Below are 14,357 nucleotides of genomic sequence, written 5' to 3' on the forward strand. Positions count from 1 at the left end.
ACTCCACTTTACACTGAGACTGGATGACTGAAATTCAAAGGTGCTCTGACTTATTTAGTTTTTACACACTGAACTAGTTTTGTGTTGTTTTACGAGTTGCAGTACTGAATACAGCGTACGTGGACTACTGTACACAGCTGTCAGTGGTCAGCAGGGCCGGGCCTGCAACCGCTTGCTTTAGAGTTTAAAAACTGTGAGGTAGCAAAACTGGTCAGAGCAACAGACAGATGATTTCAGACTGCACGTTATTCAAGCACCACCTGTGTTTACACATTTAACAGCTCTGAACTGAACTCGAGTATGTTGAGACTCGGGTCGACCACAGAAGGTGAGGAAGCTTTAAAGCAGCGCTGTCTCTTTCTCCTCTCAGTCTCACAGAGGGATGGAGGAGAATCAGTGAGTGAGGAGACTCGCAGCTGCAGGACTCCGTCGGCGTGTATGTGTGCTGCAGGTTAACTGGGGTTATCAAGCTTAACGTGGAGTGTCAGCATGTTGACAGTATTAACAGCGAAGGCTTTCAGATTACTTCTGTCCCAACCAGCGGCTTCAGATTGGGGATGGATTATGTGGTTTACTACGGTGGACTGGCCTGCTGAGTGTGACAGCGTGAGTCCGCATGTGTGCACTTGTTCATTTTTGCATCTGCTTATTCCCTCCTTCCTGTTTACGTTTGTGTGTCGACTGACGTGTGACATTTATCTCTATATATCTGCATGCATGTGTGCATGTGTGTGTGTGTACCTTGACAGGCTCTAACGTAGCAGAGAAAGCGTCCTGCAGAGCACAGCAGGCCAGCCTCCACATTTCCTCTGTGAACACTGGACCCACTGTGACCAAAACGTATCTGGAGAGACAGAGAACAACAGAAACAACAGTGGTTAGACACAGATTTTGGTCATTGTAAACAAATCCTACAAACCAACAACGCATTCGTCTTTCAAAATCTCCTGGCTGCCTTGTTCGTGTCCATCAGCCACACCGAGATATATCTTTTTTTTTTTTTTAATTCAGGAATTTTGTCTGACAGCTTTGCACTGTAGTTTTCAGTGGACATTACTCATACAGGAGGAAACAGTACATTAGTTGGGGACTATTTTCTGTGGCGGATTTAACCACATTTGATGCCGCAATGAGTATTTGCAGCAGCAGGACGGTGTGTGTGGGACTGGGTCAGCATAAACTACAGTGTGTGTGTGTTCATGGTGATGGAGGAACGTGTCAGCCAGAGTAACAGTGTGGCTCAGTGGTGTGTTTTAATAGTTTTTGGACAAAATGGAGCAACAATGGAGACCATTATAAACCTTCTTCTTTCAGAAAGGAATTAATTCTAAATTCCAGCCCCAGACGTCTCACACTGTACCAACTTAAACCAGGACTGAACAATTCCCGGATGTTATCTAATTACATTTTTCTAGCCAGCATTCCAATTGCAATTAAAATGGCAATTATTTTTAAATGATGCAATCAGCCAGATCATTTATGCAGACAAAGACTCAAAAAGCTCAAAGTCTGTCAATCAATGCAAATGATGTTTTTTTTCTCTTTGGCTGGTTGAACAGTGCAGCCATCAGCATGCAGAGAGCTTCATAACCAGACAACAGCAAAGATTTCACTCTGTCATTAATCCAACTACCACATTAATGGTTGTTACTTCAACCACCGGACCTGGCTGAGCCTCCTCTTCCAGCTGTCTCAGACAGTTCATCATTTAGGCTGTCAGCAATTCAAAACATGCAATCCTAATGTTTCATGTTTCCACATGGAGTTACGTGTCGTCACCTGATGCAGGAGCAGCCCACCCTGGAGATGGTCTCTGCAGGCTCAGACACACAGGCCACCAGAAGCTTGAACAGATCCTTCAACATCAGGTTGATCAGAGACTCGTAACCGATGTCTGCAATAAGAAACACGGCGTGGCCCGTTAGCACATGGGACAGATGCGGAGTGGACGCAATTTAATCAGAGTAAAGAGGACAGTGGAACAGCGAGTCATCAGTCATGCTCCACTTCTCTCCCGTGCACAAGCACACGTTTTACACAAGACAAACAAAAACCATTCATCAGATCTGTGATGGTGAACCTTGAGTTTAGACAATCTTATTTAGGTCAAAACTGATGTCATCTGATCTGGTGTGTGTCCTTTTCTTGCTTTTCTACCTCAAATCTTGCCTTTCTTCATTTTCTCTTTCATTTCTTTCTGTGGTTCATGTAAATTATCTACGAGAATCTACGGTGGAAATGATCATTTATCACATTCAGGGCCAACAGCAGCTGCAGGAACTGAAGGTTTCAACCAATATTTGAGCATTAGGGAACTTTTGACCTATTAAAAGGAACGTTTAGTGCTCTAAAACTGACATATTCTCCAGTTTGGTGAAGGTCAAAAAGCTCTTAGCTTGCTGTGTATCGTCACATGAGATGTAGAGCAATGTCTGTTTGACTTTTTAGTATTTCAAGGACACTCTGCTCTCAACATGTTCAGCCACCGAGACACACCTCTGAGCTTCTTCTACCTGATCCTCCATCGAGAGGAGAAAACTGAGTCATGGAGGGAAACTGAAGCTTTGTTACACCCAAACCCTTTGAGGCGCACACACGCACGCACGCACACCTGAGTGTATGAAACTGTTGACGTGCTCCACCACCAGCTCGCAGCACAGGCCAATGGCGTGCTTGAAGTTTGCAGCTGCAACATCCCAGTAGGAGTGGTCGCCGTGGCTACGCTGCAGCCACAGCGACATCACAGGAAGCAGCAGCTGGATGACGGAGAAGATGGCGAAGCCCGGACCTGCAGCGAGGAGACCCAGTTAGACAGTAAGTGTAAGTACGTTGTGTTTGGGGGACACACTCAAATCCGCAGTTTTGGAGCGTGTGTGTGTGTGTGTGTGTGTGTGCGTGTGTGTGTGTGTGTGTGTGTGTGTGTGTGTGTGCGTGTGTGTGTGTGTGTTACCTGGTATGGCCGTGACCTCTCTGAGCAGAGTGAACAGCAGCTCCAGGGTTGGAGGCTGGTGCTGGCGAGGACAGTTGGACACCGCTGCTGTGAGCTGCTCCAGTAATAAAATCCACACCTGGATCAGACCTGCAGGACAGAATGAGCAGTAACACACAGAGTGTTAGCAGCGAACAGAGAGGATCAATAACAAATGAGACGGACAGCTCACCTGTGTCGTCGTCAAACTCCTGCAGGATGCAGTCCATCCCGTCCTCAGTGCTGATCGAGCGCTCCTGCGATCTCATTGGCAGGCTGGCGAGCCGCGCCCCCAAGAACACCGGCTTGGACGGCATCTTGTAGATCTTTGCCAGCAGCTGTCAATCAAACACAAAACGGCTAAATGAAGAGTAGAAGAGGACCAAATACCTGCAAACAGGCCTGTTATCTGTGGCTACTCATTGAACTGTGCATTGCTTAGCATGTGTCATTTTGTCACTCATGGGGCCTGTGTTGAGAGGAAAGGGTGGTAGGATCCCTACGTGAGACGTGTTTTAAGCATATCTGCTGCAGTAACATCCTCATATCTCTCATAAGAAGCGATTTCAGTGTAATACCCAGCGTGAACGGGAGGGTTCCTACCTGTGAACATTTGCGGAGGTAGTCGAGAGCCGGCAGGCAGAGGTCAGTGGAGCTGTAACCCGACACATGGACACAGTCTCCAATCTCCTTATAGTCCACCTCTCCTGCAATCAGACGGACAATCCCACAGAAAATCATATTAAGCTACAAAAGCAAATGTTTTCTGCTGCTGTGGAAAGTCTTTGACATTTCAATATGATGGGAAATGTTGAGAACTGTAACAACTAAAATGTTTTGATCTATAAAATGCTAAATTGGAAAATCTTGATCTGACATGCAAGAAGAAAGCGGCTACACTGACACGCACATGAACCCCCTCCCCTCCACATGCATGTCATTAAAACACATACATCCAACACACAGTTTACTGCCTGATCCCTGGGACAATAAAACCCCTAAAGGCTCGTAAAAATACCTCAAGCTGAACAAAATAGCACGCAGCTGGGAGACAAACCTAAGCCTTTGACGAACTTCATGAGGCACATGATGTAGTCGGTGGCAGCATTGGCAAAAACCTGGATGTTGTCAGTGTTGATGAAAGCCTCAAAGACATCGAACACCGGAGCCTGGGACTTCCCTAGAGGAGAGAACGCGAGGGATGGATGGAAGGGGGGAAGGCATGGGGAAAGAAAGAGTTGAGAGAGGAAAGAAAGAAGCATGGAGGATGGTAGAAGGCGAGAAAAGAGGAGAAATTCAGCTTCTTTCTTGCTTTAAAGAAAACAGATGATACCCTGCAGACGTACCCATGGAGTACTCTCCCAGCAGGTAGTCTTTAGTGTCGCTCTTGCTGCTGTGGACGGTCCTCAGAGCGCTGAACAGAGGCCTCCACCCTGACAGGATCTGAGGAGAACACATCTCCACCAGCTCGCCTATTGATGTTATCACCTGCAGGGAGGCGAGCAGGAAACATCTTCTAGACTGTGTGGTGCTTCGTGTGGCGTTCAAGAAGGGCTCGTTGGTGTTTTAATGACTGACGCGTGTAAAATGTGCGACTGGACTTCACCTGGTCCTGCACGTCCTCGTCGCAGAGCTCCAGCTGCATGATGTGCTCGAACGGCCTGAACAGCGCCTCGTTAAAGTGGAAGTGCGGAAGCTCCGCCCAGCTCGTCAGCACTTCCGTCAGAACATCGTGGATGAAGGAAACGGCCTTCTGGGATACATGGCGCTCTTTGTGACATGCGGCCTGGGAGACGGAGAAACTTGAACTACATTCTCACACAGCTGCTATTTATTATTATTATTATCTATTCATATGTGTCTACATTCAAGGTGTGATGTGCAGTACCTGAAAGACATATTTTGAGCTTATATCATAATTTTTATTCCTATTTTGAGTATATTCTTAACAAATAGCCCCTTCATAATTCTCCCTCAGTGAATGGCACTTTGACAATTACAACACGACAAAACTTCATTTACTAGAACTGCTGCTGCTGCAGTCAAATATAAAAGTACACAACCATTGTGTGAAATTAAGAGTGACTCACAAGAAAGAAGGAAGAGGAGGAGGAGAAGAAAGTAAAAAAATAAAGGGAAAGAAGACAAACGGTGTTGATGGATGTGCCGAAGACAATTCATTTTGGACTTAATTTGCATAAAAGCATGAAGTTAACCAAATGATTTGTACGCAAGTCCACTAATACACACAAGAAATAAACATCTGGCCCAATTTCATATCAACCCCTTTGAAGATGAACTAGGCTGCGGCTCCGTACCTCCACCAGATGTGGGGCCACCACGCTCCAGGCCCTCATCATGTGCAGCAGAGGTCGGTTCTTGTTCCTGACGATCCGCAGCATGGCCTCGCCCAGACGGAAGAGATGGAGAGCGCTGCGTCGGTCCAGCGTCGACTTGGCCTCGCCTGCAGACACACAGGGGGGACGAAAAGACTCCATCAGGCTGGTTTATTCACGGCTTCACTTCACCTGATTAAAGCTTCTGTGTTTCTAAATCTGTGATTAGAGGCGTCAAAAGAACAGAAAGATGAAAAACCACCTACAGGAAGAGTGGACCTTCTGCACTTCATTCTAGACACAAACTGAAGATTAACATTTTGGTTTAATCAAGTTTGATCTTAGAATTATGCTCCCTTTAACAGAAGTGTGAGTTAAGATGAATTCATCAAATGTATTTGGTAATTTCACAAGCTAAATTCATGCCATTAGCCGATGAGCTCACGCACGCACTCAACTCCCTCATCAGTTTCTGCACCCTCGTCACGGTGCATGTGCATGTCCTGTTAAACACTGATCATTCGTTGTCTGAGGTCACTTCTTTGTTCTTTTATTTGAAGCTTTTACGCTGCAGCCTTCATCATGAGTCACGTAGAAAACCGATTCTGAATCTCAGTGGGAAAATTCCTGGTTGAACAAAAGCTGAATACAAATAAATAAAATAAAACTCTTTCTTCATCCCACTATCCTCTCTAAACAACAGCAACAACAACCATGATTATTGTTTAACATCATAAATCGTTGTATTATATAACACTAGAAACATTTATCTGCAGAGGGACCATCAGGTTTTGAGAGCAGTTGGTCTCAAAAGGCTTTGAGACTTGAAGGTCACTGGTGACGGCTAAGCTCAGAATTGGGAGCTCGGAAGCAGTGAAGCAATAAACATCAAGACATCTGTGTGTGTGTGTGTGTGTGTGTGTGTGTGTGTGTGTGTGTGTGTGTGTGTGTGTGTGTGTGTACCCGGCATCGCCAGCGAATAGTCTCCAGTCTCAGTAACAGAGTCAAACAGCTGAGACTGAGAAGCTTTCCTGAGCTGCTGCAAGAAGCCGACCAGACCAACCAGGTTCAGTTTGGTGGCTGCCTCTTCAAACAACCTGGAAAACACACACACACACACACACACACACACACACACACACACACACACACACACACACACACACACAGTCTTTCATTACATCCATGTGACCATCTAAAGTATAGATGTATATATAAAAGACACCAAATCATCAAGAGATCACAGATTTTAAATGACTCCTGCAACACAAGAGGGCTCGACACTGTACAGTGAAGTGAAAACAGTCTCTGGTAAAGAAAAGGACAAAACACAATGAATGTAGTGAATAAATAAAGTTTTTTGAACTGAAGTGAATATTGCAGAGGAACAGCGTTTGGAGGCGGGAATGCAGCAGCGTTGCCCTTTAAGCTTTGAGGTTTTTTGGGACAGCCCTGTGCAGAGGAGTATTTACTATGTTTTGGCACCACTTTCTGCTTGTAAATGTGTTCAGTCCATCTGTTCCAAAAGATCAGAGCGAACGTTTTTTTTATTCCCTCCTAAAAGCAGCCTAGATATCTGGTTATATAAGAGATGATCCTTGGAACGAACACACACTCCATATTTACTGCAGCAGAGTGTGTGTGTGTGTGTGTGTTGGTTGCACCAGGGAATAAACATTAACATGTGCAGAGCAGTTGGCACGCACAGTTAAACACACACATTTTTATTTCTATACTTGTGAGCTCTCGAACCTGAGCCCAAACCTGATTCTAAATTTAATCCTGCAGCCCAGTCTAAACCAAGGATGTGATGACCGCTCAAACACTGCCTCCACACAACCTTCACCTCCAAAAAAATATCCTTTTTTTTTATTTTGTTTTTACAAACATGCTCTTACTCTCAGGGTCTGAAAACCAAATCAGTCAAGAGCACGCAAACATACACACTGGGGCAGCTCTGGACTGCTGCTGCCACCTTGTGGCTGCTTTAAGTCACAGCACCTCCCGCCGGGCACCACATGTCAGTGAAACAGGGTTTTGGCAGATAAATTCATTAAGAGTCACCGTCATGCTGGCTGCTGATTTAACGAGGAGATAACAAAGATGTAACAGACGTTTTACTGGGCTGTTGAATATTAGGCTGAACTGGGGGAGTGGCTGTCATTTTCCGCAGTCTACACGCCCTATTCATCCTATTTCATATCATGAACTTTGACCTTTGGCTAAGTTGTATTGAGACAGACTGTTATAAAAATCTGTTGCTATAAAGCTGTTTTTTTTCTATATATTGTTTTGTGTGTCTGCATTTTGTTCAAACTTAATAAAACTTATTTTTTTTAATTTCAACCTGGTGGGACATAAGCTCAATGTTGGATGCAGCATTTATAATTCCACTCTGATACTAAAATTCTGGAATTGAAAGAAAACAATTTAACTTTTAAATGACTTTCATCCTAAATGTTTCCTGTTTCCTGGTTTGTTGATGTCGCGTCACTTTGAGTTTGTACTTTCACTTCATGAATGACTTAAATGATTAATTGATTAGCACTTTTCTAATGAATCCACTAATTCATTAGCAGCAAGGCAACATTTGACAGAATTAAAGATTTCTAGAACACATTACATTTTCTGCCAAACTTCAGAATAATAAAATAAAATATTTCCATATATTTTTAAATAAAATTATATTTTGTCACTAATTTGTGAACCACAGCTAAAATAAATTCATGTGTGAGTATTGAGGTTAATCTATGATATTATTGAGATTTTTTCAACGTGATATCTGGGCTCCACCTGTCAGCCTGTGTGGACAGCGTGCACACGGCCTTGGCGGCGCTGGTCCCAGTCATCAGGCTGCCGCTCTTCAGGTCCAGACCTCGGCCCCCTCTGCCGCTCTCCCTTAGCAGCTCCTGGATGGAGAGAGGCTGGATGACCGGCTGGCTCAGGCCCAGCTCCGAGGCTTCAGGGCCGGGCTCGCAGCTCAGCTCCAGGCCCAGGTCCACACCCGCTGCCTGCTGGTTCTGCTGGGTGATGGTGGTCAAAGAGGCCGGCTGTGAGGAGCCGTCGCTGAAGTGGGTGTGCTCCAGTGAACTGATGTACTCAGTCACCCTGAGAGAGACGAAGACCAGGAGAGGAGAGAGAATTAGGATTCAAAGGAGGTCAACAATGTTGCTTCTAAAAATCGTGTTTGTGTGTGTGTGTGTGTGTGTGTGTGTGTGCGTACCTGAAGACATGTGGCCAGCAGTCGTGGTTGTGGCTACCCATCTCTAGTCCTACGTTCAGGATGGCGTCCATACACAACACATGAGCCGTGTGGAGACGGACTCCCTGAGGGCGACCGATCTGCTCGAGACGCAGCTCAACACGCTGCTTCACTGGACACACACACACACACACACACACACACACACACAGACATATACATAAGGACACACAGTCAGAGGACAACAAATGTTTAAAGGTCACAAACACATTTATACACATAACTGACCAGGAAACACAAACACACACTAAATGAAGGTTTGGCTCGTAATGAACATTAATTACATGAAACAAATGCGCATCTTTAAAACTTGTGAGCTTGAAATCTGAAAGTAAAATTTTATCAAAACCATAAAGGACGTAAAGGAGAATGAGTTTGCTGATGTGGCTGCAGTTCCCCACAGCTGTCACTAGATGTCACTACAGGCTCATTTCTTACTCATAGCACCTTGAGCATCCTGTTATCGACTCAGAGTCTGTGCAAAAATTAAAAATGCAAGTGTAACATTTTTTAATAAAAGATGCCATCATTCAAAGTCTACTTTTATTCACCTGTAAATTCAGGAAAAACTCATTCAGGTCTCGTTCTGTTTGAGCTTTTAGCTGCTGATCATCTCTGCAAAGCCAATGCTGCCAAATCAAAGCCTTTTGTTTGCTATTGCATGTGCGTGTGCATGCGTGTGTATTCATCTGGTCTCGTAACATATCTCACCATCTTTATCGCTCACATTTAATCTGTGTGGACATAATTTAAAAAGCTTGTGCTCTCAGTACCTTGTGTGATGGCGTCTCCCATCTCCCCCACCTCCCTCTCCTCCTTCTCCTCCTGCACACAGGAGGCTGCGGCCATCTGCGCTAAAGCTGAGGCACAGTTGGCAGCCACACCTGATGGAAACACACACACACACACACACACACACACAGCGTGTAAAGATGACGTACTGAGGCTCAATCATTCTCTCATCCTAGAAACATAATTACTCTGCCGATAAGACATTTCACACATCTACAGACAGTATGTCAGGCTGTTCTCCTCCTTTGGGTGTATTCGGCTTTAAACTGGCAGTGAAAATCGTCCCCACACACCGTCCTCTCTGTGCAGTTGAAGTTGCTCGCCATGTGTTCATTCATATTCATCACCGCTTCGGCGCTGATCATTTCCACCAGGCTTCGATCCCAGTTGGCCGAGCGGTTGCGCAGTAACTCTTAATAGCTGATATATTCAGATTTCTAAAAGGAGCTGATAATGAAATCCTATTTCCCCTGATATTCTCTCAAAGTTTCACCTCTCTGTTCACCTCCAGTGGAGCTGCAGAGTGTTCAGGTTGTTACCGGACAGCTGTGGAAGTTACATCTGATTAATGTGACGGAGGATGAAGCTGAGAAAGAACATCAGCATCACCGTCCCCGGATGAAGACACTTTTAAACAAATCTCTGGACTCCCTGAGCCACAGATACAGATGTATGTTAGCATTTTTCGCTAAATCTGGGGTTGACCAGTAATGTTGTACAACCCCAAATCCAAAAAAGTTGTGACTCAGTGTTCCTGAGTCCAGGTATTAATCTCTTTATCCAATCACGTGTTCACAAAGTGTTGAACCTCGCTCCATCCACGCTGTGAACCACTGAGCCTTTCAATCATGATGCTATCACCTGTTACCAATCAGCCTGTTTACCTGTGGAATGATCCAAACAGGTGTTTTTGGAGCGTTCCACATCTTTCTCAGTCTTTAGTTGCTCCTGTCACAACCAGTTTGAAACGTGTTGCTGCATCAGATTCAGAATCAGCAGATATTTACAAAAATCAATGAAGCTGATGAGCTCAAAGATTAAATATATTGGCTAAATATATTGCCAAGGATTAACAAATGATCATATTCTGTTTGATATATGCTTTATGATTCTTGCCATCATCCATCCAACCACTAGACTTTTTTTTAGCAACAATTAGCATGCTAATTTCACGTTGGTTTAAGATTAATGTTATGATATGCTAAGCTCTATAGTCAGCTGTAGATAGCAAACAAGCAGACAGCACTTGAGATGCCCTCTGTTATTTTTGGTTGATTCAGCCAGAAGCTGTTTAGATGAAAGCACGTACATGCTTCAAACTCAGTTTAGGCTTCAATCTGTTCCAGCTCCAGAGCTGCTGCTGAGCATCTAATCCCGACCTTTGACCTCTTTGTGTTTTAGGTTAGAAGAACAGAGGATTCCCTGCAGGTGTGAGTGATGTATCCCATTTTTCTTATTAACACAGACACCTGAGGCGCTCGTCTCACCCACCCAAGGCGCAGCTGAGCGCGGCAGCTTTGCGTAGGCCGTCTAAACTCAGACAGATGGTGTCTCTCTCCCTCTGGCTCTGCTCCTTGACCCCCTCGGCTCCCAGGATGAAGGCCAGGCCCTTGGAGCTGCCCGCCATGCGGCCCGTCAGCGGCGTGGACAGCACATCGATCAGGTTCTTCCACACGCCGGTGAGGATGAAGCGGGAGAACACGGCCCCTGAAAAACACACAGGTCCAACCGAGGAGTGTCAAAGAGGAGCGAGAGGACTGGTGAATGGACGCCGCCGCCAGGAAACAGCGGGATCCTGCATCACATGACGTAACCGGTCAGACTCTCGTTTTCCACTCTTGACATTCATTAAGATTATATCAGCAAAGCAAAACAGTTTCAAGCTGAGTGTTTACACAGCAGGTGGCTTCAGCGACGGAGGATGCTGACAAGTCGAACAGGAGCATTAGTGCTGTATGCGCACACACACGCGCGCGCACACACACACACACACACACGGTGTATAACTGCCATCGGGGTTGACTCAGCAGCAGTTACCATGGCTGCAGAGGAGCTCAGGTGCTCCCTGACTCATTTTCTCCATCTCGCTCTCTGTGTCTGCCCTCCCCTGCTGTTCTTTTGCTTTTCTTTCCCGCTTTCTTCTCCTGTTATCACTGACCTCACAAGTGTTTGTACTTTTCAACACTGTAAAGCTTTAAAACAGGGGTGGGCAAACTTTTTGACTTGTGGGCCACAAAGGGTTCTAAAATTTGACAGGGGGGCCGGACCGGGAGCAGATGGATGGAGAGTTTTGGTAATCCACCTCATAAGAGAAAATAAAATATCTCGGGATATGTAGAAAACATGTGCTTTAATTTCAATTTAAAATGAACAAAAGAATTACAACAAAATATCTGTCTTTGAAGTCCCACAGAACTGAGCGATTTATTGAAATGACTCTTAAAACACTGAAAATTAAATGAATAAAATATTTTTTTATTATTTTAAAGCACTGAAAGTTGTGTTATCCTGCAGGATATCATCATCATCACTCTCCTCCTGACTGTCTTTATTTTAAAAAACGGTAGGAGATGCAGGTCTACTCGTCCTCTCCTTCTATTCAATCACCCCTAAAGCCAAAACTCAACAACGAACAGCGCGAGGACGGAACAGTGACAACGCGCCAGTATGCGGAGCGCGTTATATTTGATCGCGTTGCATTAGCGCACTGTTAATTTTGACAACGTACGTGCACCTGCGCACCACATATGTGCATCCCTTAATAGAAATGACATGTAACATGTCAGGCTTATTGAACAAATTATTTTCAAATGCATTTTTTACATAACACAACAGAGAATGTTGCTTTTAATTTCAGTGGGAACACTGTCTCCCTCTTTATCCAGCGCATCAAAGTCTGCAGTCAGATTTCTTGCTGTACCATATTCTTTAAACACCGCCACAGTCTCTTGGCATATCAGGCATACAGCAGTTGAGTCAGACATTTATGCTACCAAACAAGCTTCAAATCAAGTTTGAACAAACTCATATTGAAAGTATCCATCAGATTTTTTTAAGTGGAAGCTGGAAAGTTTCGATCCGGAACTCTCTGAGTATTTTGTGCTGCTTTGTGGGATCATGATAAATGGATTTTGGGGTAAATTTTAATTGGAGCTCCGTGAAGCAGAAAGCAATTGCACCACCTTCCCTGTCGGTGAGCTACCGTGCTGCAGCATATAAAAAATGCCAATATTCATCTGTTCACCGGTTAGGGTTCATCTGTGTCCTCTAATGTTCAAGGCGCTACTAAAAAAGCTGAAGCTCGAGCACAACAACGCGGCGCTGCGCTGCGATGCCAGTGCCGTGTTTTCAGCTGATGGGCACAGCAGCGGCAGTTCAGCAGCTCGTTCAGGCTGAGTGAATCCTGCAGAGTTTAGAAGAGCCGGTAGAAGCTCTGAGGAAGAGACCCCTCCCCTGAAGATACACCCACCAACAAAACCCCACTGCCTGCTGACAGAAGGGAATTTAACGTCTCAGTCTTTTCACAGCCGAGAGAAAAACCTACAAATCATGCCGCTAAAAAAAAAAATATCTCTCATTCTATTAGAGCGAGTGGAGCTCAGGGGGTAACTCGCTGAATAAATCCATCAGTTCATCCATCCATCATATTTATTGTGAGGCTTTGGGGCAGTTTTTGCGATAATGAGCGACTGACCTGCCATCACAGCGTCGCTGCCGACCTTGTCACAGCTGAGTGGCGAGCGGCTGGATGCCCTCCTGATCAGCTGACCTCCAATCGCACTGCTGCCCAGACCGTCAATATCTGCCAGAGGAGAGGGGGGGGCGGAGGGAAAAGAACGACAGGATAAGAAGAAGTGGGCAGGTTGTCACTTCAGATCATTCCAGAGGACGTCGAACCGGCTGAGAATCTGCCTCTGTGGAAATTATTATTGCTTTGATTTGACCTGCAGTTTTAAGAACTGGACTCAGATCAGTAAGTTAGTGAACTTCTGCATGTATGTAACTTACGTATGTTCTGCTGTGTAGAGACTAGCCAGACATAAAGTGTGTGTGTGTGTGTGTGTGTGTGTGTGTGTGTGTGTGTGTGTGTACCTGTCAGCATGGTGATGAGCGGCCGTGTGTGGTCTTCTGGTGAGCCCCAGTACCCAGCCTCGGCCAGCAGGTTGCGCTCTAACACCTGGTGGTAGAGCTCCTCGATCCAGGCCTGGGACAGAACCACAAGGACCCCGCTGCTCTGGATCAGACGCACAAACTCCTTCTGCAAGAACACACACACACACATCAAAATCAATTGCACAAAGTATGAAAACACATCCACACGGGTTTCGGGTTTTGTTTCCTTTTCTTCCTCTACTTTGATCTGCAGTGGTGGGAGAGGTATGCAGACCAAAAAATTCTGGGCTAGGCTTTCGCTGGGGTGTCGCAGGGCATCCAAGATGCTGCAAAACAGGTCATTTAGCGTGTCAAGCTACACGGGAGTCGACACCTAACCGTCATTTATAATCAGCCGTGATGCTGGTAATTCGTCGGCCATGACAGAATCGTCTCAAAGTCGGGTTAGCTTCGTGTAGTCTGATCCTGGCACTGTGACAGTTCTGAGTGTGTGCCTGTTTGAAGCTATGCCGTCCTGTTTAACACCTCGGCAAACTGATCCTGAGTCTGCTCACCAGGCTGAGGACGGGTGTGAGCGTCCGCCGTCTGTAGTAGTCGCAGCAGCAAAGCTTGAGGTTGAGCAGCAGAGCGTAGTACGACAACAGGTAGAGGCCGTCGGCGTTCATCAGAGACTGACAGCTCAGAGTGTCGCCCGTCTCGAAACCTGGAGAGTGGATCCCACCTGGAGAGAGAGAGGGAGAGGGAGATCTGAGCTGTTCAAATTCCTCCTCACTGCCGGCGCTCGTCACACACATTTACCTCGTTAAACAACAAGAACAGGGCACCTGCATGTTCACAGCATCAGATGCACCTATAAGCAGCTTTCAACTGACTGCGGTGGGAGGCA

General features: G+C 45.7%; 1 protein-coding gene across 1 annotated transcript in view; it reads right to left on the minus strand.

The window, feature by feature from the left end:
• The window catches only part of arfgef3 (ARFGEF family member 3), a 44,010-nt gene that overhangs the window by 10,693 nt on the left and 18,960 nt on the right, over positions 1-14,357 (minus strand). Inside the window, exons 15-32 of the mRNA XM_041947308.1 lie at positions 14,026-14,192; positions 13,451-13,616; positions 13,053-13,160; positions 10,850-11,065; positions 9,340-9,450; positions 8,528-8,678; positions 8,098-8,412; positions 6,268-6,401; positions 5,287-5,432; positions 4,575-4,754; positions 4,315-4,456; positions 4,026-4,148; positions 3,572-3,675; positions 3,162-3,306; positions 2,951-3,079; positions 2,612-2,788; positions 1,780-1,894; positions 742-844 (exon numbers count right to left, since the gene is read on the minus strand). Coding sequence (XP_041803242.1) covers positions 742-844; positions 1,780-1,894; positions 2,612-2,788; positions 2,951-3,079; positions 3,162-3,306; positions 3,572-3,675; positions 4,026-4,148; positions 4,315-4,456; positions 4,575-4,754; positions 5,287-5,432; positions 6,268-6,401; positions 8,098-8,412; positions 8,528-8,678; positions 9,340-9,450; positions 10,850-11,065; positions 13,053-13,160; positions 13,451-13,616; positions 14,026-14,192 — 2,732 coding nt within the window. The remainder of the gene's footprint in view (positions 1-741; positions 845-1,779; positions 1,895-2,611; positions 2,789-2,950; positions 3,080-3,161; positions 3,307-3,571; positions 3,676-4,025; positions 4,149-4,314; positions 4,457-4,574; positions 4,755-5,286; positions 5,433-6,267; positions 6,402-8,097; positions 8,413-8,527; positions 8,679-9,339; positions 9,451-10,849; positions 11,066-13,052; positions 13,161-13,450; positions 13,617-14,025; positions 14,193-14,357) is intronic.

The sequence above is a fragment of the Chelmon rostratus genome, chromosome 11 (genome assembly GCF_017976325.1).
Source record: "Chelmon rostratus isolate fCheRos1 chromosome 11, fCheRos1.pri, whole genome shotgun sequence".
Taxonomy (NCBI): domain Eukaryota; kingdom Metazoa; phylum Chordata; class Actinopteri; order Chaetodontiformes; family Chaetodontidae; genus Chelmon; species Chelmon rostratus.